At 38.0% G+C, this 26,317-nt stretch overlaps 1 protein-coding gene across 1 annotated transcript in view; it reads left to right on the top strand.

Annotated features, from left to right (window-relative positions):
* Nucleotides 1-26,317, top strand: part of CA10 (carbonic anhydrase 10) — a 731,405-nt gene that overhangs the window by 279,856 nt on the left and 425,232 nt on the right. The window contains exon 4 of the mRNA XM_078156792.1: nucleotides 19,198-19,340. Coding sequence (XP_078012918.1) covers nucleotides 19,198-19,340 — 143 coding nt within the window. The remainder of the gene's footprint in view (nucleotides 1-19,197; nucleotides 19,341-26,317) is intronic.

Below are 26,317 nucleotides of genomic sequence, written 5' to 3'. Positions count from 1 at the left end.
AGCATGGGAAGTCCACAGCTTTCCAATGAATTGCTTCCCAAAGTTCCATTTATACATTGTTCAATTGAAGGTCAGAATGAATTTTCCATTTTCCCCCTAGAAAATGTATTAGTGTTTCAATCCAATTCATGAAAGTCTATGTAACCTCATAATAGAGCTGGACAATGGTTCCACCCTAATGGTGCTAGAGAAGTAGAGATGCAAACCACCACTTCCATCAATGTTTCCATCAATCAGTCAAGGTACATTTATTAAGCACATACTATGTTTAATAACACCTGAAGACTGACTTAGAATTCCAAGAACATTTTCTCTTACTGCAGCCCAGGCAAAGAGATTAAAAATTCTGCCTCTCTCCACCTCCTCAAACCAACTCATGGTACCTTTTATTGCCAGGGAAAGAGATTGGTAGGGAGGATCTAGAGGGAGAGGCCCTCCTACCAATGGAACCCCACAAGGGTACTTCCAAAGTCCAATGCTAGTTCCCTGGACATGTCCTTCTTTTTCTTTCTTAGGCCCCAAAGATCAGCCTTGTTACTTATCTTTTTATTCTCACTCACTGTGCTTCTGGCCAGGCTCTTTTTCCTCCCTGACCCCAAACACTACAGAATAGAATACTATTCCCTAGTTTTTCCCCTTCTCTGCTTTCTTTGAAGCAAGTTTCACAGTCCTTTTGAGGTTTCCTATAACATTATAGTATAGTAGAAAGCACACTAAATTTAGAGTCAAGAGAACCCAAGTTTGGATCATAGCTCTGATAGCTCCTGTTCTGTCATCATTATCATCATCACCATCATCATAATTGTCATCATCATCATCATCATCATCATCATCATTCTTTTCATCCTCATCATCTTTGCTTTACAGCCTTATTAATTCAATTGAATTACATAAATATTTATCAAATGCCTAATGTGTATAGAACACCTTGCTAGGTCCTTGGGATATGAAAGCAATTGTAAAATAGCTATCAAAGAGCTTAAATTCTACTGGGGATGGGGGATAATAGTATGGAAAATATACACAGATAAATGCAAATTTTAAGGAATTGAGAGCATTGGCAATTAAAAGGTAATCTAGGTAGGCTTCATGGAAGAGTTTACATCTGAATCGAGCCTTGGAAAAGGATTAAAATTCTGAGAGGGAGATGAAGCCAGTCTCTACCATAGTTGAAGATGAAATATGGAGTATAGAAAATGGCCAGAAGTCTAGTATAGATGGAAAGGAAGAAATATAAAGTAAGGCAGACATGGTTTGTTAGGACTGGCTTGTATAAAGACCCAAGTGCCAGACTGAGAGTTTGTTTTGTTCAAGAGTCAATGGGAGTCATTGGAGTTCTTTCAGCAAGGAAATGACATGGATAGATATATAGGAAGATTATTCTGGTATCTGTGTGTAGGGTGGATGAGAAGGGGTAAAAGCTAGGAACAAGGAGACCTATTAGGAGGCTATTCAGTTAAATGCAGCAAATATTAAATACCTCTTATAGATAACTGTCTTGTGCAGTCAATAGTTCACTGGGCCTGGAATCAGGAAGACCTGAGTTCAATTCTGCTCATGTCATTTACTAGCTGCGTGAGCCTGCGAAAATCATTTGACCTCCCTCGAACAGCACTTACCTCACAGGCTCAAATAGAGTAATATTTGTAAAAGCCAGCAGCTGGTACATGGTAGGTGCTAGTCCAAGTGCAAGGCACTGAGGAGGGGGAAAGAACCCCTGTCCTTGAGGACCTTGCGCCACATAGAGAAGGAAGTGAATACGAAACATAGACAATGTTTTACAAAATAATTCCAAGAAAAACAGAACACTGAAAACTTTATGATTCTAGAAGATAACACCTGAGCTAAGCTTACAAGGAATCCAGGAGTTCCAAGCTAGATAGGTGATAGAGAAGATTCTAATGACGCAAGAGGACGTGTCACTTACGGAAAGACGCAGTGATGGACGAGAGAATGCCATATGTGGAGAACGTCTAAAACCTGTGAAGAAACCTTTCATGTCAAGCTGAGTATTTTGTATTTTATCCTTGAAGCAGCAGGAAGCCAATCAATACTTTGAGTAGGGCAATGACTGTGAGGGTGATGTCTTGATTTGCAAGAAAATTGGATTTAAGTGAGGTAGGGCTATTCAGAGTCATCAGCCTCACTCTCCTCTGGAGTCCTTGGAGTCCAGTGGCAAGACATATAGGTCAAGATGCCCGGAGCTGGCCCCTATTTGGCATTAGTAGAGATCTGTATTTAAAATTTTCCTCTCCTCTTTCCCTTCATCTCAGGCTTCTGGCTCATAGGCAACAATAGTCAGGGGGAAATTTAAACTCAGTAAGAAACCCAGGAACTTACTTTCCAAAAAGGCACTCCTAGGTCCTTCAAGTATCTTCCTAACAATACTAGTCTGGAGAATGATAGCTTCAGATTTTAAATCTCTTATCTTTGCTTTTCTTTTTCCTGCTTTTTACCTTGGGCTGGCTTAGAAAATTGTCACAGCCAGCACCTCTAGGTTGGAGAACCAGCTGTTTGGTAGTTTCCCTGCTTGGTACCTACCTGTGAAGTGGGAATTGGATGAGTCTGCCACATTAGCTAGGCTGCATCCAGCAAATAACACACAAACAATAGTTAAAATTCATGATTTTTTTCTACGTAACAGTGGGATATCCAGTAGCAACCCCTGCCCAAAAAAAAAGAGATTAAAAAGGAAAAGGAAGTTCTGAACAGGACAGTTTATTCTGAATAATCATAGGCAGTGCTGAATGCCTATGAGTGCAAGTATAGGAAACTTCTGCTTAGAGAAGTGAGAGGTGCACAGTTAACAGAGTGTACTATAGGTCATAGTCTCGGAAGAGAGAATGTCTTAAGAGGCATTCTCATCCTGTCAGGTCGATTGGGAACATTGGTGCCTCATTGTCCTTAACCACCAACCTCAGGAGCAAAGTGGTTTTGGTGAATGAAAGAACTAGGGCACTGGCATTAGTGTATCCCCATGTGTTCTCAAGATGGAGAATATACAGACATACCAAAGTTTGTACCCTCTTCCTCCTTATTCTGGCTTCTTTCTCCCAGAACTCTCCATGAACAATCCCAGAAGCCTTCACACACAGATTATGTTCTCAGTGGGATAACCTGGAAAACACCTGTATTTCCATGGTTACTCTAATTATTAACCACCACTACTGCTGCTGCTGCTGCTGCTGCTGCTGCCACCACCACCATTACTAGTTACTGACAGTGAGGGACTAGAGTCCAAGAGAGAGCTTGATAATAGATATACAGTTTTGTAAATCATCTGTATAGATGCCTTGAACTCATAGTAGTTGTTTAGATCGTGAAGAGAGAATAGATAAGCATTTATTTAGCACTTACTGTGTAGTAGGCACTGTGTTAAATGCAGGGGATACAAAGAGAGGTTTAAAAAAAACAACCCTTGTCCTCAAGAAACGTACGTTCTAATGGAAGAGAAAACATGGTAATAGAAGAGGAAAGGGATAATCTTTCATAATAGAAGCGCATATATATATGTATATATACGTATATATATACACATATATACGTATATATACATGTATACGTATATATACATATATACGTGTATATATACGTATATATACATATATACGTGTATATATACGTATATATACATATATATACATATATGTATATATACACACACAGAGACATACATAAATACATATGTATGTATATATACATATATCACTTTAATAGTTGAAAAGCATTTCAGGTGCATTAGCTTTGCTAGACAGCAAATCATTTGAAAAAGATCTGAGAGTCTTAGCGAACTCCAAGTGCAATGTGAGTCAGTGATGTGATATGGAAAACAAGAAAGCTAATGCTATGTGGAGGCAGCATAAAGACATATGTATTATCTAAGACTAGGGAGAGGTTAGTCCCACTATATTTTGCCCTGATAAGATCATATCCTTAGAATACTGTATTCAGTTTTGGGAGCCACATTTTTTTGAAGGACATTGATAAGTTGGAAAGTATCCAATGCAGGCCAATCAGGATAATGAAGTACTTTCAGTTCATGCCATATGAAGCAAGGGTGTTTATCCTAGAGAAGAGAAGGCTTAGGGGGGACAAGACAGCTATGTTCTAGTATTTAAAGGGCTGTCACATAAATGCTTCAGTCTGTGTCATTTTTAAGGAGTTTCTAAGTCTATATTTACTGAAGTCTGGATTTTTTGAACAGTGACTACAGGCTTAAGTCAGCACCTCTGTGTTTAACACCAACATTCTTTTAATCTTCTGTGTTTGAGCTAGGGTTGTTTGGGGTACTTTTGGTTGTTCTCAGTAAAAACTAAGGATCACCTAAGGGCTTCAGAGGGCTGATAGTTTAAAATGATGTCTTGGACTTCCATTATTCACTAAATAATAACGGGTAAATTGAGGAAGGACATAGCATGACTCACTGAAGTGACCAGATTATCGTTATCATGATCATCATTATAATCACTATTATTTTTAGCCATAGTAAATCTATATATTATTTACTAAATATGAAGTATGATGAAATTGTGGTTCCTTACAGTCACAAAGTAAATATGGTTATTTGTATATGTGTCATATTCCCCTAGTAGACTACAGGGTCCGAAAAGGCAAGGACTATACCTCATCTACACTTTGTTTATCTTCCCCATTGACCAAGACAGTCCTTGTACTCAAAACATTTGAAGTCCACTTAGGAAGGTAAAAGTAATTCATGTAAAAATAGCATATAGTGCAATAGGGTATAGACTATGTTAGCCAAGAGAAAATTTCATGGGGGAAGTAGGATTTGAATAGGATCTTAAAATATGAATAAGATTTTCTTTTTTGTTTTGTTTTGTTTTTGTTTTTGGAATAAGATTTTCTTGGAGAGATAAAGAAATGGTTTTCTAGGGGGAAAGAATAATGTGGGCAAAGACATGAACATGGAAATGAGTGAGCATGGAGTGTTTGTGGGACAGTAAAGAGACCTACCAACCTGTCTAGAGTAGAAGGCAGATGATGGTGAATAGTGGAAAATACAATTCAATAGATAAGTTCAAGTCAAAATATGGGGCTTTGAAGGTCAAAGGACTTTAGTCCTGATATAATAGAAAAAAGGGAGCTAGTCCCCCCCATGTACTCTAAATGAGAGGGGGACAGAAAGAAAGCCATGAGGATTAATAGGCAATTTGAAAGTTACACGTGGAAATTTTAAATATGTTCATGTGTGTGTGTGTGTGTGTGTGTGTGTGTGTGTTTGCAAGCAAGTTCTATGTAATGGAGTTTCATATGCAATCTACCGCCCCCTTCTTTTATGCTAAAATGTATATGGAGACACTTTTTATTTGGTATTCTTAAGAATCTTAAAAAATAAATAAATAAAACAAGAAGACATTGAAGGTTTTTGAGCAAGAGAATGGCATAATAAATGTTGTATGTTGAAGAGAATAGATATGGTGAAGGCTGGGTTTAGAATTGTTAGAACTTCCCAGAGAACCTAGACTTCTATTAGTGTTTCTCGTTTAGGAGATTCAGCCCAACCTTTGTCCTTAGCCACCCTAACCTTGGGCAAATTACTTAACTTTTCTAGTCTTCAGTTTACTCTAGGAGGGACTTTCATAAGGAAAGACCAATGGGACTTAGTGACTGATTAGATATGAGAAGTATAAAAGCACAAAGTCTAGGTTATTAGCCTGAGTGACTGATGACAGAATTGTGGGGCAGAAGACAAGGATAGAAAAGTTGAAAGAGGCATCTGATTTATGAGAGAAGATGAGAGGTCAAAGTAATAATATCAAATAGACTCTGACTGATTGGTGTGTCCTTACATATACAGAGGGTGGGGCAAAGCAGACAATTTTTTTTTCCTGCTTTTTAAAGCAACAGAATTGGGAGATTTATTTTGCCTGAAACATGCTCTGTGGTGGCATCTTCCTCTTTTTTTTTCCTTCTTCTTCCTCCTCATCAGAATTCACTGTTGGTATCAAGGTTGGAGATTTTATCCGGGTGACTAAGCCCTATAATTTTTGCCAATGTAAAGGAGAACTTCCTAAATGTATGCCAAATTTAAGGCAAACTTGAACAGCTGGAGCTTTATGTGGGATTATGTAAACAAGTTCATGTAATGAAGTACACACAAGACACAGCTGGAATGTACTGCAAGGCTACAGGCTAAAGACCAACCACGCTCCATAAACATCTGGATAGTGGTACTTGACATTACCATTGGACCTCATAGTATTAGCCTGCCACTGACATTGCTGGAAGGAACACATTTATTCACCAGAAACCCCCAATTCATCATGCCAAACATCTGGAGAACAGGTAATTCACTTGGATAGTATTAAATATCCCTCTGAACAATTATGTATAAATTGAATTTTAGCAAATTAAGTTCTATCTCAAATGCACTCAAGAACCTTTTTTTAAAAAATCTTTTTTTTGAAAGAAGCCTACAGTAAATTATTTTGTAAAAGAGAATTGCCCTATAATTTATTTGTTTTATACCTTGAAACTTTTATGAATTAGTTTTTTTAAAAGATGTACCTGAATTACGAAACTCCATATTGATCAAAACTAAAAAACAAACAAACAAACAAAAAAATTGCCAAAAACCTTTTCACACATATGATAGATGCTCTGCCATATCTTAGCCTAGAAGTCTCCTTGAATTTTTTGGATTTTCAGATATGGTTGCAGTTAAAGTCTCACCTTGCCCTCAATATTGCCAGATTCTGCCTCCAGAAACCAACTTGACTCTATGTTTAGCTATCTGATAAAAGCTAAACATGTCATGTGGATATGCAGAGGTATTAGCATAGTAATTTTCTCTGCTGAGTAGGTGGAAATAATTAATGGACTGCTTTGTTGATATACCTAGCTAGATTCTTCTCTTTGTGGTTTCAATTCCCAGCTTCAATAAACTAGTTGGATATTTTATCGGAGGCACCAGTAATTATCAAGGGCATGAATAATTGATGTCCAAATTCAACCTGATAGGGATTCATGCTATTGTTAGGTGGGATTTTAAAGCCTAGCCATACACACAAGGATATACTGCTCACACAAATGACTGTGTTTCCTTCTTTCCAGTCAGCCAGAAATCAGTCATTGAGATTCACTGGCTCTGAATTGTAAAGGGAGGAGGGGAGTATAAGGAGGAAGGAAAAGTTTGAAAAAAAAAATGTGGCTGTGGCTTCAGAGTTAGGAGTTTCACTGCTGTAGAACGAATGTCCTTTTAAAATCAGAAATTGGGGAATGCTTCATGGGGAAGGTAGGGCCTGAGCTGAGAATTGAAAAATAGGTAGAATTTGGAAAGGATAAAAGGAAGGGAAAGAGTAATCCGGGCAGAGGAAGAATTCGCTTGTCCAGAGGTGCAAAAGTAGGGGTTTTCATGGACTTAAGAGGCAGGGCGGGAAGATTGGTCTAGCTAGAGCAGAGGGTTCATGTTATGGAAAAATGGGAGGGAAGCTTGGGTAGACAAGGTCGGGATATATGATAAAGAGACCTGAAGGCAAATCTGAGTTTGGAATTTATCTTCCATCCAATCAAATATCAATCAACAAGCATTCCTCAAATACCTAGTCTGTTCCAGATGCTGTACTAGGCACTAGGGATACAAAAACAGAAATAAATCATAGTCCAGCCCTCAGTGAGCGAACATTCCCTGGAGGAAACAATCAACAATTTATAAACAGGGGAGTGATAGGTTATCCTGTCTATAGTATAGTGAACTATGCTTTAGAAAACTGACCTGGTAGAGGTATATAAGTTAAATGGGAGGTATATAAGATAAATGGGAGAAGATTGAGGGGAGACCAGAGGCAAGGAAGTTGGTTAATACACTTCATGAAATTATCATCCTCGTCCTAGACGAGGATGAAAATGGTGGAACTAGACTGTCAGTCAACACTCATTTATTAAGCACTTACTATGTGCCAGGCACTGTGAAGAAAGAAAATATGTGAGATGTATTTATATATTATACATTGTCTATTATGGGCAACATCCATCAGTCAGTAGACGATGGCAATAGGATTGGTCAGATCCTTAGAGGTCCTCAGATGAGAACACTGAAGGCTCTTGCTAGTGGAATTAAAGCCCAGGGTATGCGTGCACAAAGAAAAATTCAGCCACAACAGGGTTAATTTAAGCACTGTGGTGCCTGGCCTGAATCAAACTTGAAATCAAAAAGGGGACAGGAGCTTCTAGCAAGGAGCATTTTAAACATCTTCATTAATAATAGCTCAGAACCAGGATTTATTGTAAGTTGGAATAGGAGAAGGGACTGTAAATCAGAATCCGTGAGAGGAAGAGCAAGGGGAAGATATGAGTTCTCATTTAAAATATATTCATATGATTTATGGTTCCAAAGTATGGCAGTGTTGAAATGGAAGGTTTTCATTTTCATTGCAGTATCAAATCTCATGCCAAAGCATTCCATGCCAGTAGCCTGCATCCCACCCCTTCTCTTTTGAGAAGTTGAAGATTCCATGATCTACCTACTCGTCATGCAAATTGTCTCATCTTCAAGTTATTACTTGGAAAATATTAATCAGATCCTGGGAAATGATGTTTAATTGGCTCATCTGCTGAGAAGAAGATTGTCAAGGCATTCAATGATTTTTTTTCCTTTGAAATAGTATTCAAACATACTAGAAGAGTCAACTTAAAATTAGTTTCTAGCCCAAATGTCCTGCTAGCTGTCTCCTTGACACAGTCTGTCCTTTGTGCTTGAATTGCTCTCACTCCTTTATAACACCTCTCAGAATTCCCAGTGCCCTTTTCAAGAACCAGCTCACATCCTACTTTCTCAAGTAGACCCTTCCTGATTCTGCTCGTTGTTAACACTAGATTACTTTGTACTTCCTTTTTATATACTTTGTATGTAATTATCTTTGCACATAGTATATCTTCCCCAGCCCCTAACCTGTGAATTTAATGTGGGCAGGATCTTTCTCTTCCTTCCTTCTTTCCTTCCTTCCTTTCTTTATTTCTGAAGCATGTAGTAGAGCAAGTGTCTTGCATGATACTAGGTGTTTAATAAATGCTCATGGAATTTAATTAGATTGAGCATGCTCAAATGGCACTTGGGAACCATTTTTCCTTCCTTTTCAGACACCCAGAATAGATACCTTTCAAGTACAGTCTTGATTAGATCCTATCTGGGGCAACACTGACAGACAAAATTTGAAAGTTTTCATGCTAATGGCATTTGGGAAATTGAAATAAGCTATATTAATGGATGAAGTGCCTGCCTTTCCAACTCAGCCACAGAATTTCTTCCAGAACCACGGTAAAAATAATATTCTATTTCCAAACTTCCCTGTAGTAGACGAGATCTCAATTGAGCACATACTCTAATCCAGTAGGTCTCAAAGTGTGGTCTAGAAACCTCTGGGAATACATAAGATCCTTTCTGGGAAGGTCCATGAAGTCAAAATTATCCTTACAATAATACTAAGATATTTCAATTTCCAGTATAATAAATATTGACATATATAACCTGCATAAACAAAAGCTCAGGGGCAGCTAGGTGGCACAGTGGATAGAGTCCTAAAGTCAGGAGGACCTGAGTTCAAATCCAGCCTCAGACCAAACACTTGACACTTACTAGTTGTGTGACCCTTGGCAAGTCACTTAACACCAATTGCCTAAAAAAAAAAAACACTCTTTGGTGGTCCTCAGTAATTTTTTAAGCGTATAAGGGAGTCCTGAGACAAAAAAGTTTGAGAACCACTGCTCTAGAACAGGGATTGACAAAATCAGTGGACCAAATTCTACCATCTGTTTCCGTAGACTTGGGAGCTAAGAACATTTTGTATTTTTATTTTTGTTTTTGTTGGGGTTTTTTTGGCTGTTGTTGTTTTGTTTGTTTTGGTTTGTTTTGGGTTTTGAGTTTTTAATATTAAAAAAAAAGTTTTATTGTATTTAAAAATGTAACAAAAATTTTTTTTCTTAGCCCTCCCTTCCCCAAGCTTACAGAAACAGAAAGCAATCTACCCTCAGACCTAGTTTGCCAACTTGTGTCTATACTATATTCCCTCAGTAATCACAGAAGGATCATAGATGTAGAACTGGAAGGGAATTTAGAGTTTATCTAGTTCAACCTTCTCATTATGTCGCTAAAACTCGGGCCACCGAGCTTAAGTAACTTGTTTACCTCACAGAGTAAGTAGCCTGGCAGAGCCGGTATTTTAAACTAAATCCAGCAGTATTTCCAGCACCAAATGAAATTAAAATGGCAACAGAAGCCATGGTTTATCCAAGGGCTTCTCTCAATTTATCCATTTGCCCTATTTTTATGATCTGGACAGACCTGGGTTTTCTCCTGGGAACCAAAGATACATAGCCTGAGCCTCTCAATTACATTTCCGTCTTGGCAAAAGTTTTGCTAGTTTGAACATCAGGATGCCTGAAAGTATGTTGACAAACTGAACTTGAACTTCATGGGTGCTTCTTCACTGAAGAACTAATACACTTTGCGTTTGCCAAATCCTGTATTTTAAGCAGCCCGGATCACATTAGTATCTTTCACAGGGAACAGGCTCTTTGGCCAAGAGAATGCCGGAGATTTGTGGTTTATGGCGGGGATAACATGACTGCTGTAGAGAAAATTTTTGGCAAGACGACCTGTAACTGCAAAGCAGTGGTTAAATTAGATTGTGTAGGCTGCATGCAAATTAATTTGTAAGAATATTCAGGTCTGTTGCATACTCCAGTTTCTATGTAAATTAGACTATTGTGTGAGATAAAATACCCAGAAGTATGAAATTCAAACATTTTTAAACACTTGCCCGTGAATTCTTGGGGTCGAGTGAAATCCACTCATTTTTTTTGCCTTTGTCCTATTTTTTTTTTTAATCTTTAAGAGAAGGGCTTACCTAACAAATTTTTTAAAAATCAAAGAATCTATTTTGGAAGATAGACTCTCCTTAAATTTTTAAGAAATTTTCATAGCAAAAATTTAGATAAGGTATAGATCTAGCAGAAAGTGGACTAGGTCGCCAGAGAAACCCAGGGGTGCCCAGAGGGTAAAAGGATTTAGGCAGCCATGATGATTAAGGTTAGGTTCTTCATTGGGAAATGGGCACATTCCCAAAGACTTCTCCTACCTTGGCTTCTCTTCCCATAAATTTAAAAAGTATCTCTTTCAACTATTGGTTCAACAATTCAGGAGACCTTAGTGCTAATCCCACCTCAGACACTTACCTGGGTGACCCTGGACTTGGCCTTTCTCAGCCTAGGTTTCTTCTTCCATAAAATGTATATAATAATAGCACTTATCTCACAGAGCTGTTTTGAAGCTTAAATGAGATAATATTTGTAAAGTGCTTTGCAAACTTTTAAGCAGTACATAAGTGCTAGCTGTTATTATAGCCACCTGTTCACAATATGAGAAATGAATTAAGCATCAAGGCCTGGAGAGAAAGACCTGAGTCCTGACAAAATCCAGACTTAGTGGCTTCCTATTGTCTCTAGGGTGCATTAGAAGCTCTTCTCTTCAGCTTTTAAAGCCTTACAGAACCTGGTCCCAGCCTTATTGGACATTATTCTCCCTCCTAGATTCTATGATCCAGACAAACTGGTTCTCTGTTCCCCATTCATGAGACTCCATCTCCCATCTCTGTTACTTTGCACTGGCCATCCCCCATCACTATGAAGAAGGATTGAGTCATGGTATCTGTGCTGAAGGAATTCATTCAGACTGTCTCCAAGTTAAATAAAAGGCATGTATTAGGGTAATGTACCCAGCAGGCCCTGCTCCCCATGGGAAACAGAGCAGTGAGCCAGGTTATGTGTCTGGTCTATATACAGTGTAACAGGATGGGGGGGGAAGCTACTACAGTTTAAGAAAATGGGAGGGGGAAACAGGAGAGGGGAGGGGGAAGCACTGCTCTGGAATGTCTAGAATGTCAGGTAGTCAGAGGTGCTTTGTGAATGTATTCAGATAAGCAAGGGGAACAGGAAAGGGGAGGGCTTGCTTTGTAAAAGCACACAGTTAAGTCCATGGTGGGGGTGTCAATGCAAGTCTTCTTGAGTACTTTCTAGTAGGTCACATCCTGCATTTTATCTCATATCTCACAACCTGCATCTTGTTTGCTTCATCTGCCCCCAAAACTCCTTTCTACCTCATCAACTAGAATGTACCCCTCCTTACCTCTCCTCCTTAAAGATCCAGATCACTCACCATCTGCATAAAGATTCTGCATGAAAAAAAAAAAGTAGCACAGTATCTTGTAGTTGTTCCACTTGAATTCTAGCCAAAGGAATTGGAACTTTATTTGGGGCAGCTAGGTGGCGAAGTGGATAGAGCTCTGGCCTTAAAGTCAGGAGGACCTGAGTTCAAAACTTTTCCTCAGAAACTTGACACTTACTAGCTGTGTGATCCTGGGCAAGTCACTTAACCCTGATTGCCACACCAAAAAGCAAAAAAAAAAAAAAGATTCTGCATGAAATATTCCAATCTATGTGTCTCTTCTTTCCCAGACTATACAATATTTAGGCAACTAGTCTGATTATATTTGTGCTTGATAATTTTATATCTTATACAGTATATGATTTTATGTTTTCGTGTTGTCTCCTCCATTAAAATGGAGGCTCCTTGGGAATAGGAGTCTTTTTATTCTTTGAACTTGTGGCCCCAGTGTCTAGCACAGTGCTTGGCATGAAGTAGGCACTTAATAAATGCTTGATGACTGATTGATTGATTGTATATGATTTAGACTTAATGGACCATGTGTCACGTGGAAGACTGCTGCTCCTCAGTGCCTGGAGTCAGGAAGACCTGAAATCAAACCAGACCTCAGATACTTACTAGCTATATGATCCTGAATGAGTCACTGAAACCTGGTTTGCCTCAGTTTCCTCATCTGTAAAGTGGAGATAATAATAACTTCCCAGGGCTGTTGTGAAGATTAAATTAAGTAATAATTGTAAAACACTTAACATAGTGCCTGGCACATAGTAGGTGCTACATAAATGTTAGCTATTATCATTAGCTATTTTGGCAGCCACCAGCACCTAGCATAACTCTTAATATAGCAGACACTTAATTAATGTTGAATTGAATTGAACTCTCTCCCTCTTTCTCTTTCTCCCTCTCCCCTCTCTCTTTCTCAATATTCCTCCTGTCTCCCCCTTCCCCTCCTTTCCTACCTTCCCCAACTCCCTCTCCTCAAAAGCTGTGCCAATTCTCAGTGACATTTTATTTAAAGAGAAATTAAAGGGAAACCCTGAAAAGAATTCTGGCATTAGTCAGCCCAAACCAAGCCTCAGAAGCTGTGGCCTCCATCATCAGACCCCAAATTATACCCTGAGGTTTCTTTGAATAAAATGTCACTGAGAATTGGCACAGCTTTGAGGAGAGGGACAGCAAGAGAAAGAAAAGAGGGAGATGGGGAAAGAAGGAAAGGGGAGGAGAAACATGAAAGAGAGGAGAGGGTAAATAAAATAAAATACCCTGTCTACCAGAGCAAAGTTATGGGGAGAGCAGAGAGAATACAACAAAATACCCTGTCTACCAGAGCAAAGTTGTGGGGAGAGCAGAGAGAGTCTGAGGGACTATTTCCCAGTAGCTCTAGAGTTAGCTGAGCAGGTGGCATATAGGCAGCCATATAGGTCTTGATGGTGAAGTGGGGATATGAAGATTCCAAACTGTTTACCATAAAGTATTTCTTTCCCAATAAAGACAAGGGCAGCTGTTCCCATAAAGTTGAGGGGGGCGGCTGAAGCATTTGTGGTTGGTGTGAAGTTTATTAGAGAAGTGCCTTATATCTCTATGGCAACATCTGCCCAATTGCTTTATCACAAAATGGCTGGCTTGCATTCTATTAATGGGGCTGAAATTATTATTTTGTGAATATATACATAGAGAGTTCTTGGGCATGTGAGAAAAGCAACTGGTGCTAATTCTGGCTCCTTTTGTCATGTTGCTGCTGCTGCATGGAACAACACATTTGTTCAAGAATTAATAGAATTACCCAATTACCATTTAGAGACCTTTAATTCCACCCACCTACCCACCTACACACACCTCTTTTTAAAGACAAGTAATCTTTGGACCAGAGAGGTTAAGAGATTTGTCCAAAGGCACACAGTGCAATTGGTCTCTTTTCTGTGACACCTCCTTTCCTTATTTCGGCTCCCACTCCATTTCCTCACTGTGATTCAGGTTCTATGACACTGGCTTTGACTGAGAGAATGAGCTCTGTCTGGCATGTGACTTCCAAAACAAAGAAAAAAATAATAATTTCCTTTTGGTGTAGGCTTCAGAGATCAAATAGCACATGGATTTCTTGTTATTTTTGTATTGCTTTTGAAACTTGAAAGGATTCAAGAATGGATCTGGGAATAATGCAATCATAGAAAAGAGCTCAGAGAAGAAAAAAAAACACTCTATTTTTGAGTTTAGTGGAGATGAGAAATTTGGCAAACATTATGTTTGTGCCAGAAGATAGTGTTCTCCAAAGATATTAAGTGACTTTCTATAAGGGATCAGAATAAGAGGTGTTAAAAAATAGGAGTATAAATAGGAATCTAAAGAATGGTTGGGGTATAACAAAACAGGTTGTAGACTGTGATTCAATTATAAACATGGGCTGTACCATTACTGAAGCTCTAGACTAACATGGCTAGGCTTGGTCTTGGGGTGGGGGGTGGGGGGGAATTTCACAATGATTCTTTGGCTCTTGCCCCACTCAGTGTTTTCACCGTTGGCTCATTTGACCCCATCCCCTGGGATTCCCCCTAGAGATAAATTAGAGTTTATCTTATTTCCAGGTCTTTCTCCAATGGTGGGAGGGAGGTCCCCAGCTTTCTTGCAAGCACCAAAAATAACGTGACATGAAATATAGGACAGACTTTAACTTAATTCACCAAAAATGCAAAGGACTTCTACTTAAACCCATTAATAGTAGAGAAAACTCTGGTGGACCTCTTCCTTCGTTAGTACATCCTTCAGACTTACAATACTACTGGGGTTCCCCCCACCAAAAAGGGGGGGAAGAATTTAATGATTTGGGAAGTCTGGATTCTAGTCCCACCTCCAGCAATTCCCAGAGGTGACAAAAGTATGCTGATTAATTTCTCTGTGCTACAATGTTCCCTATATGTAATGGAAGCTAGCAATGTTTGCTTTGATTCTAAAAGAAAATCAGTTGAGCTTCTCAGAAGGAAAGTACATCTCAGGAAGCTGTATCTTGCCAGACTGATGTCTAGCCTCAGAAGCAGGAATCAAGGAACCCAGAAGATGCCTCCTCAGGAAGAGGAGACAATGGATTTCTCCTCATTATAGTCAATTCTTATGAAGGGATGGACCTATTAGAGGTGGTGAAGCAGCTACAGGTATGTAATACAGTGTGCCAGGTACTAAGGTACAAGGATAAATAAGGCCTGATCTCTATCTCCAAGAAGCTTAGCACCGAACAGGGGTGGTAGGGTATGCATAAATTAAGTAATACAAATTAAATTATGAGAAATACAGAGGAAAAGTCCAAAGAGAATATTAATGAAAGAGAGATCATGCCTAGATGGGAAGTTGAGGGCAGGTTTCATGCAAGAGGTGGCATTTAATAAAGGTCTTGATAGAGGGGAGGGATTTCAACAGGAGAAGACTGGGGAAGGCATTCTGTGTCAGGCACAGAAACAGCGGAAAAGAAAAGGTCTGGAGCACAAATATATGAAATGTAAGATAAGACAGGAAAAGAGAACTGGACCTACCTTGTGAAACAGGCTTGGATCCATTAGTGTTTAGGGTCAACACAGGGGAATAAACATTTACATAATGCCAATGTACCAGGCACTTTTTCAGTTATTATCTCGTTTGATCCTATAAACAACTGGACAAGTTGGGTGCTGTTATTATCCTCATTGACTTGCCCCCAGTCAAACATCTAGTAAGTGTCTGAGGCCATATTTGAACTTTGATCTTCTTGACTCTAGGCCCAGTACTCTAGTCAGTGCACCACCAGCTACCTCTAAAGAAGGGTTTAAAGCTTAACTCCAAATTGGACTGTCACTGAAAACAAATCTTTAAACTGCTCCCAGTTCATCCTACCCAGTTATTTCTCTAAATAGAAAAAAAAAAGCTATCTGAACAACATTCTATATAAAAATCCATTCAACTGAAAATTTAGATTTAACATGAAATTTAATGTATCATTTACATACATACCCTGAGAACTGAATACTGTTTTTTTTCCTTTCCATTAAATAAATTTTTTATCTCCATCTGGAAACAATAGGGTTATGATGCACTGCTTGTCTGGATGAGGGCACAATCAAATTACAATGGTAGGATTTCAAATTTCTGCCCATAATTGATGAGTGAGAGTGATTTTTAATTTGTTTTTGTCATGTCATTTTGTTCTTAACAACTTACCAAAGATATTCTGTAGCTTCAGGGCACATGATGTAAGAAAAAGAACCCTGGGTTGGGGGTCAGGAAACTCAGGTTTTATTCTTCCTTAGAAAAGGCGTATGCCACATCTGGGCTTCATTTTTCTCACCTACAAAATGAGAGAGTTAGCAATAGATATTTGGTCAAAGCATTGACCATACAGTTCTTAAAAGAAGGACTGGAAACTATTCCAAATCATAGGACATGTTGCTCCAAATCACTAACAGTAAAAGAAATACAAAGCAGAAGAAATCGGAGACTACAACTCATATTCAGTAAATTGGCAAAGATTGTACACGCAGGAATCATATTAAAGAAGCTGTGAGAAAAAAAGACACATGGATACACTGTTAGTAATATGCAAAAAGAAAAGAAAAAGATACTTCAAGTTTCCCTTTGGCTTGGAGATTGCTTTTCCAGGCCCATTCCTGAAAAAGGTCAAAAATAAGAACAAAGGTCCATATTTACCAAAATATTCATAACAGCATTTCTGTGGTCTAAAGAGTGAGAAACAAAATAGGTACACTTCAGGTGGGAAATGGCCAAATAAATTATGGTGTGTGAATATAATGGAAAATCACTGTCTTGGAAGAATTGATAAATGTGAGAAATTCACTGAACCTTGAGAAGACTTATTTGAACTGATGCAGAGTCATCTAATTAGACCCAGGATCATAGACCTAAAACTAGAAGCAGGGGCTTACTGGGAACCAGCTCCAAAGGGCTTGTAAGAGCCAATTGTTAAAATTTCAATGTGAGTGTTTACAACTTGGAAATCAGCAAATACTACAAATCAGGGCTTAATTTACTATTTTGTGCATTGTCTAGCAAAGGATCATAGAGGCCATCCAGTCTAACTCTCCCATTTTACAGATGAAAACAGTATATACGGTAACTACAATGTAAATGAAAAAACAAGACAATGAAACTGAATGTTTTAAAATTATGATGACTAAGCTTGACCCCAAAGAAGAGATGAGAAGATGCATTGCCTTCCTTTGGAAAGAGTGAGGGACTATTGATACATATGCTGTCATGTGTTGGTTGGTTTGGCTAAAATGTTTTTTTTTTCCTAAATATTTGTGAGGAATATAAAAGAAATATAATATGTAATGTAATGTAAAAGAGAAAACTGTAAATATAACATAAAAAAGTTGACAGGGTAGAAGAGGGGGAAAGGAGCTATATGCATTCAAAATGCAATATAAAAGCAAAAGACATCAAAACTTTTTTTAAAAGTAAAATTAATATTTAGAAAATCCATCTTATACTTTACAGCTGATGTGAATAATTAACTTTTAATTAATGCTTTAAACTTTGCCAAATGCTTTACATATCTATTTCATTTGGCCCTCAGAACAAACCTAAAAGGTAAATGCTGGGTTTTGTTGTTGTTGTTCAGTCGTTTCAGTTGTATCTGATGCTTCATGACCCCATTTTGAGGCTTTTCTTAGCAAAGATACTGGAGCGATTTGCCATTTCCTTCTCCAGCTCATTTTAGAGATGAAGAACTAAAGCAAAGTTAAGTGACTTGCCTAGGGTCACACAGCTAATAAGTATCTGAAGCCAGGTTTGAACTTAGAAAGATGAGTCTCCCTGACTCCAGGCCTGGTGCTCTGTGCACTGTGGCTCCATTTAGCTTCCCCAAATGCTGTTCTTATCCTTATTTTATAGATGAGAAAACTGAGGCTCAGAGCAGATAAGTGACCTTCACTGGGTCCCACAGCTAGTATCTAAGATGGGAATTATACCCAGGTCTTTATGCTCGAAGTCTGGCACTCTGTCTACAATGCCAAGATGCCTCCCCAAATTAATGCAAAATTTACATGACGATGCATAATAACTAAAATGGTGCAATGATAAGAGATCATAGTGGATGATCTTGAAGACCCCTCCCAGCACTGAAATTCTATGTCTGTGAGCGGCTGTTTCTAAAAAGTTCAAACTTGCCAATTATAGAGAGGATCCAATGTATCCTCAAAGCATCCTTGCCTAACAAGATCAGCTTATCCTTCCTAATTCTGACCTATGGAAAGAGTAGGTAACTTAATAGTGATAGCTAGCATTTATAAGTGCTTTAAAGTTTGCAAGGCACTTTGCAAATATTATCTCATTTTACCCTCACATCAACCCTGCAATGTAGATACCATTGTTGTTGCTTGGTTTTGTTTTTTTTAATCATGTCTGACTCTGTGTGACCCATTTCGGGTTTCCTTGGCAAAGATACTGGACAGATTTGCCATTTCCTTCTCCATCTCATTTTACAGATGAGGAAACTGAGGCAAACAGAGTTAAGTGATTCGCCCAAGGTCACACAGCTAGTTAGTGTCTGAGGTCCAGGTCCAGTGCTTTATCCACTTATCCACTTTATCCATTTAACTGTTCCTAAGTCATTTCCCTAAGATCACAGAACAGAGACAAGTAAAGACTGAAATCCAGGCTTAGTGATATAGGTCAAAGACTACTCTGGAGTCAAATGATCTGAATTCAAATCCCAATTCTTCCCCTTTACTATCTATGTGAAATGTGGCATGTGACTTAACTCCTCTAGACCTCCGTTTCCTTATCTACAACAGGAATAGGTTGTAATCTGTAAAATGAAAGAGCTGCAATAGGTTGACTCCAGTCTCTTCCAGTTCTAAATATATGATCCTATATGTCCACTTATGATTTCTTTCTACTAGACAATGATACACCGTGAGCCATGTTCATTTGCAAAAGCTGGTTCTATAGTTTGTGATCCAAATATGTTCTTTCCTCTCTCCTCAGACTTCACTTCCTCTCTAATTCTGTGTTGTTCCCCTTTTCCTTTATAGTTCCTTCCTTCTGGGGATTGGTCAACTCTGCTTGGAATCTTTGCTCTGTTGGAAAACGACAGTCACCAGTCAACATAGAAACCAGTCATATGATCTTCGACCCTTTCCTCACACCGCTACGTATCAACACTGGTGGCAGAAAGGTAAAGAGCATCGTCACGCTTGGTATATTAAATTAAGGATGAGGTAATGTTGGTTACTACCATGTTCTTTAGCCTGCTGTTGTCCTCTTAACAGAATAGTCTGTCTTTCCTCCTTGGAATTCCATAGACTTCAAACAGGATGTCAACAAAATTATATTATGTGTAAATTGCACATTATTGCTTTTCTCACCAGTTATTGCAGCCCTCATCCTTCTAATTACCTCATACCTATTAGAGATTGCCCAAGGTCTTGTCCCCTGCTCCCTTTCAAAGATCAAGAAATAGTGCTCTACATTACTTGCAAAGCACATTGGGAGAACAGATTGCTCTCTGAAACATGTTTGCCTGGGTACTCAATGACTTTTTTCTCCCTTGACCAATGATCAACTTAGGTAAATAGATAGATAGATAGATAGATAGATAGATAGATAGATAGATAGATAGATAGATAGATAGATAGATAGATATGGATCTATGTCCATATTTATCTATATCTAATATATGTATTTCTATATCTATATATTTAATAGGATATAGAGGAAGGAAAAATAATAGTAAATTCAGACCTTCCCCATCACAGGATAAAAACCAAACAAAAATGATTTTCTATTTTGGTAATGGTGATTTATTTTTTTAAAAATCAATAATTAATCTTCCTAGAGGGATCTTACTGGCTAGGAATGTCTCCTCTTTCACAGAAATGCTTAGCTCTGCTTTGTGGTACCTACACCAAAACTGGCCCCAGAGATGATGATCTGATCTTTAATTTGTACATCAACACAGCCTCAGTTGTTATGGCTCCCTTCACTATTCCCATCCTCTTGTGTTAGCATTTTTCTTCACCATTATATTTCTATTTAACTTCCTTCTGATGATGAGTCGATACTAAAGGGGAAATAAACTACACGTGGAGAGTTGTACTTGAAGGTTATTTAACTGCTGTGAATTTAAGAACATTTTAAAGGATTTCTCCTGCAAGGAAATGAGGTTTGAAATGACAGGCAATTTTTGGTTCCTTTTGTGTGTGTGTGTGTGTGTGTGTGTGTGTGTGTGTGTGTGTGTGTGTGGTTGTTGTGTTGGAAGAGTGCTAATTATCCAGGATTCTGGATCATTTGAGTTCTCTGCTTTTCCTCTCTTCTTTTGCCTATTGGCCACATCAGTGCTCACTAATCTGTCTACCAGACCTGCTTCCCAATTTGACTGAGATCCTGATGTAATTAGAAAGAGATTCTTTCCCTTTAGATAATCTGGATTTTTGTCATGTCATTGTCAGAAAGTCTAATGAGTCCTTAAGGAGTTGTCAGTGAGTTATTCAAATTATATACCAGGAATTGAAGGACTGTGTGAAATTGGATGCTAAAATATGCCTTCTCCCATGTTTAAGTTCATGATTTGTACTGTATACCCCTTCAGAGTTTGTATGTTGTCCTAGGTATTCATGGATTCCTTCATGAACTATGCCAGGAAAGAGCCCTGCAAATATCACATATCTCATTCCCAAACTTCCAGAAAGGAAAGTCAAACCTAGAGAGCTTTATTTGTGCATACTTTTTTTAAAATGTCCAAAGACATGTAGTAACATACACATGTATACACAATTTTTTTTTGAAAGTAGCTCTCCCTGGTTTCTTTCAACCCAGTCTGTAAGTCCAGTGACCAGATATAGCCTGACATCACTGCTGATTGGCCTGGGAATTTTGACCTACTCCATTACCAATCTGGGTTGGTTCACCCTTCCTTAAGCAACCTGTCTTCTCCATTCTCCCTCTTCTATTCCCAGTGACTCACTACACTGGTATTCGAGTTACTGGGGACATCTGATCAGCTTTAATTCTACTGGAGCTCAGAACTACTTAACTCGAGCAATTCACCACTCTTAACCTCCCCAGTAGCAGAGGCTATAGGCATGTGCTACCACTCCTGGCCCACACTTTGAAGACATGTTTTAATCTATGTGTATATGTGAATTGATTCATTGATATCTGGGAAAGGAAAAACGCACCAACTTTAATTTTTTTTTTTTGATTTGGACTAAATACCCCTTCTAGATGGGGTATTTATAATTCCTGGGAATTGTATGTTTTATTTTTCTTGTGAGATAAGTGATTTGTAAATTATCCGCACTTTCTAGCTCTCTCCAAAAATGTTTATGTGGTTCCTGAATCCTGTAAGGCACTTTTCTTTTTATCCAAATCCGTTTTCAAATATTTGGGCTATTGGAAACATAAATATTTGTGTCTGACACCATGTGTGCTGTCAGCCATCAGCAGAGTGGTCGGATTGTCTGATGCTTCTGTTTACATTTCCAAAAGGTGGGAAATGAAATCCAGGTGGTGTGAGAATAAACGAACTGGCAATGACAGGATTTAAAAACTGGAGCCAATAACTAAACTGCGGTGGTAACTTTTTTTCAGTTCAGTTTTGTAAAACCTAATGTATTGAAAATAGTCATTGCAAGACACTCTAAGGAAGTATGGATTTTAAAAGCTTTTCTTAATGAGATATTGCCTCTCTGGATACATTGTGATATTTTCCCAGAATGGTCTTTCAAGATATCATTGGGGCAGGCAAGCACTTTCCTAAGAAAGGGAAATATAATTAATCAGTCAATATTAAGCATCTACTATGTGCCAAGTCCCAGGGATACAAAACAAAAAAGGAAACAATCCCTTCTCAGGAGAAGCTGAGAAACAACATGACTGCTTTATCTTTAGAGAGGAAGGGAAAGGAGGAGAAGCCCAGGACAGATGGTATGGGCTTATCACTATGGTGAGTTTGGAGACAATCAGATTGTTGTCCCTCCATATCCTCTAAGAAATGTATATTTAACAAAAAGGTTTAGAAATAACTGTACAAGACAAAATTAAGTGGGTTTTGTGTGTATGTGCTGTAAAGAGAGACCCTGTATTTTGCAAGTCTGCAATCTGCTGTGTGCCAGTGTGTTGTTGACAATAATCACAGTAACTATATATTTTGGGTATTTTTTTTAACGTATTAACATCATTCTCAAAGTTCCTTTAAATACACCTGGCTCATGAAACTACTCAAGCAATGGGCTTGCCTTGTTATAGCTTTTTTGTTTCAAAATCTTAACATGGCACATTGCTCTGATGATGAATTAAGAGCTTTTCTCAGCATGAGCTCAGATTGAAATTCAACCTCAAATCAGAAGCATAAAAAGGTTTATTCACTGGGTTTCAATAATTAGATGCTAATCAAGACCAGCTATGTCACCAGTATTATGGACTTTTGCTTTTCTTTTAAAGACGTGCTTCCTTTCTCTAGTAAATCACTTCTCTTAATTACCAATCAGTTTTCTCCTCTGGTTTGTATTAGGGAATCTATTTACCTGACCTCCCATGGCTGATCTTAGTGGTCTTCTGGACCAAGTATAAAAGCATAGACTCTGAAGAGTTTAAAGGGATGTTATAGATTGCCTAGTTGAACCTGGACCTTAGGCATGAATCCCTTTTATATCATATCCAAGTAATGGTCACCTCGTCCCTATTTCAAGTTGCTACCATGGTGCAGTGGACACACCATTGTAATTGGAGTCAAAAGACTTAGGTTCAAAGTCTAGCTGTGTCACTTACTAGCTATGTGAATTTTGGCAAGTCAATTAATCTCTTTGAGCCTTAGTTTCTTCATCAATAAAATGGGAAGCACAACACTTATACTACCTGCTTCATGGTATTGTTATAAGGAAAGTATATAAAAGTGTATGCAAACTATATATAAATGTGCTTTGTAAAACACTACAGAAATTATTATTGTTCAGAAAGTAGCCCATTATATTTCTAGACAGCTCAAATTTTTAGGAAGCTTTTTTCCTCTTATATTAATAAAATCCACTTCTCTGCCACTCCCACCTATTGGTTCTGCTCTGATCCTTTCAGGGACCATCTTCTGCATGAAAGTCCTTCAAACCCTGAAAGATGACTGATTACATAAACCCTGAGTCTTCTCTTCCCCAGACTAAATCACTCTGACTTTATTAGGATGACTCCAAAAAGCTGCAATAAGGAAGGGACAATACATTGTGAACAATTGGGAGCCACAGCTTGTAAGCTATCTCTTTCATTTTTGCTTACGATTAGAACCAGGGACCCATTATTAAGAGGTATGGAGAAATATCTAAAGTGATTCTTTCTGACAGCGGACAAATGGAGAAGGCCTTAGCTAACACCTCATAGCTCAAACTACTCACCCAACCCAGAAAATGCTGTAATCCCTCCTTCTCTATATCTGTAGTTCCATTGCTTATACCATTAGACTAAGCTTCAATTTCCATCTGTGGGCAATTAAATTAGGCTATTTATGCTGTTTTGAATCCATTCCTAATCTGTCAAACCATTGTGAACACCATATACCCCTTTTCATAGGATCATTGGGTAAAAATAACTAAAAATAACTTTAAGGCTTACAAAGCGTTTATGTATGCATGCATTATGTATGTATGTGTGTGCATGCACACATGTATATGTACACGTGTGTATACATACATTATGCATACATGTGCATATATGTGTATATGCTTGTGGATGGGTGTATACACACATATCTAATTTAAGCCTCACAATAAAATTCTGAGAGGTAGATATTATTAACCCTTTTTTAGAGAATGAGACTCAAAGATCAGTAAACGCTTTTTCCATGGTCCCATTTCTCATAAATGTCAAAAACTATGTTTGAGTGTGTCTTACCTATTCCAAGCCTAGCACTCAATATACTCTATTCAGACCCCACACCGGGGTCTAGATTAGCTAGTTTAACTTCCTCCTTTTATAGATGAGAAAACTGAGGCATTGTGAAAAATTAAATGACCTGACCAAGGTCACCTAATAAAATAGCAAAGCCAGGATTGCAATCTAGTCTTCTGACTCCAAATTTCTAGCACTACCATTACCCCTGGTTCATACTAAAAATTGGGCAGTTTTAAAAAATAGTTTGCATATGTATTATTATTCATTTCAGTTCAACAAATGTTGATGTTATTGAGTTCAAATCATTGTACTAAGAGAAGACAGAAAAGCAAAAAGAAACCAGCCCCTGCCCTCCTGGGGCTTACATTCTACTCCAGGAATACAACATGAACACAGATAAATATAAGATAAGGCAGGGAATAGAAAGAGGTCATGGGAAGATCGCATGGAGAGCTCTAGAATTTTTTTTTTTAAAGGAGACAGCAGCAGTGGTAGGGGAGGGAAGAAAGGGAAAGTATATCATCAGGGAAATCTTCAGGAGAAAGTGAACTAAGCCTGCCAGGATAGTAAAAATTTTGGAAAGTGGAAATAAGGTGAGAATGTAGTAAGGGTCTAGGAAAAAGGACTATTTGGATGCATGGAGGTGAGGATGAAATATCTCATTGGTAGAATAGCAAATGATCTTTTTTGGCTGGCAGGTATAGTAGAAACAAGTGTAAAATTCTATAAGATTGCAGAGGTTGGTTGAAGCCAGATTGTGGACTGCCTTAAATTTTAGGCTAAGGTATTTATACTTTATCTGAGAATAATAAAGTGCAAGTAAAAGTTTTGAACAGGAGGTGATAAGTAGATAGAAAGATACATACATCCATAATTAATATGCATTAGATGTGCATATATACATTACATATCTGTATATGTAAGGTACTATACATATAAATGTGTTGTTCAGTTGTTTCGGTAATGTCTGACTCTCTGTGACCCCATTTGGGGCTGTCTTGAAAAAGATACTAGAATAGTTAGCTATTTTCTTCTCTAGCTCATTTTATAGATGAGGAGACTGTGGCAAATGGGGTTAAGTGACTTGCCCAGGGTCACATAGCTAGTAAATATCTGAGGCCAGATTTGATCTCAGGTATATAGATATATGGATATAATATACTTAATTATATATTTTACTCATGCAGAGGTAATATGTTATCATGGATAGAGTACTAGTCAGAAATATGCTGGTAAATGTTTAACATCCAGCTCTCCAAAAATTTATAACACTTTAAAGTTTAATTTGGAATATTAATATTTTATACATCATTTTAAGTTTAGACAATCAACCACACAATAAAATCAACCCTGAGTTGCAATGTTTGCCAATTTCCAGTGTGTTAAAGCTGAAACTGAAAATCTGGCGAAAGCTGGCTTCAGTGTTCCCCTGAAGCTAGGCTTAGATTGGATTCCATCTCTGAAACTTGAGACTTATCTACAAAATCTATGTATGGTTTCACAACTTGGTGGGGGAAGGGAGAGGATAGAGTTCCTCAAGATGACAAAATCACAGATCATTCACATATAATTATTAGAATAAAATATGAGACAGTGTTGTGTTGTGAATTAAGAGCTTGTCTTTAGCTGAGCTCAAGTCTCACCTGTGTCTGAATTACCCTGGGTTGAGAGCTTTTTTAACCAAGCTGCAAAGAAAAGGCTGGCATACATTGGTGGAAGGAATTTCCTCATCTGGGAGTTCCCTATCATTGATGAAATGGATCCAGCCCCTAGGCCACCTAATAACTCAGATTTGTATGGAACTTTACAATTTACTTTTCTCTTAATAATCTTATGGTATAGGCAGGAAATGTCCTTTTACAGCTTAGGAAACAGACTAAGTTGTGACTTGTTTATAAGTTACATATCTAAGAAATCATGGAGCTGGAATTAAAACTCAGTTCTTTTGATTTTGAGACAGTGCACTTTCTCTTACTAAGGGTGTTATTAAAATAGACTTTTTCAAATTTATGTTCTTATAAAAAGAATGGCAAGGGGGATGATAACCTTCAGAAAATACCACCCCCACCATCCTCAAGACATATCTCAAATACTGTACTTAGAGTAAAAATACTTCCTTTAAAGACCTAGTTTTTGATATTGAAAGGATTGATCTTTCTTTTTTTTCTTTTTGGTTTCTTTGTCTTTTTGGTTGATTGGTTGTTTTTGGCTTGGTAGATGCCAAAGTTACAAATTCCCAGAAAAAAAATGATTGTGATAATTTCATGACCAACA

This window comes from Phascolarctos cinereus, unplaced genomic scaffold (genome assembly GCF_003287225.1).
Source record: "Phascolarctos cinereus isolate Bilbo 61053 unplaced genomic scaffold, phaCin_HiC Scaffold_5;HRSCAF=322, whole genome shotgun sequence".
Taxonomy (NCBI): Eukaryota; Metazoa; Chordata; class Mammalia; order Diprotodontia; family Phascolarctidae; genus Phascolarctos; species Phascolarctos cinereus.
The sequence above is the reverse complement of the archived record's forward strand: the minus strand, read 5'-3'. Positions and strand labels throughout refer to the sequence as shown.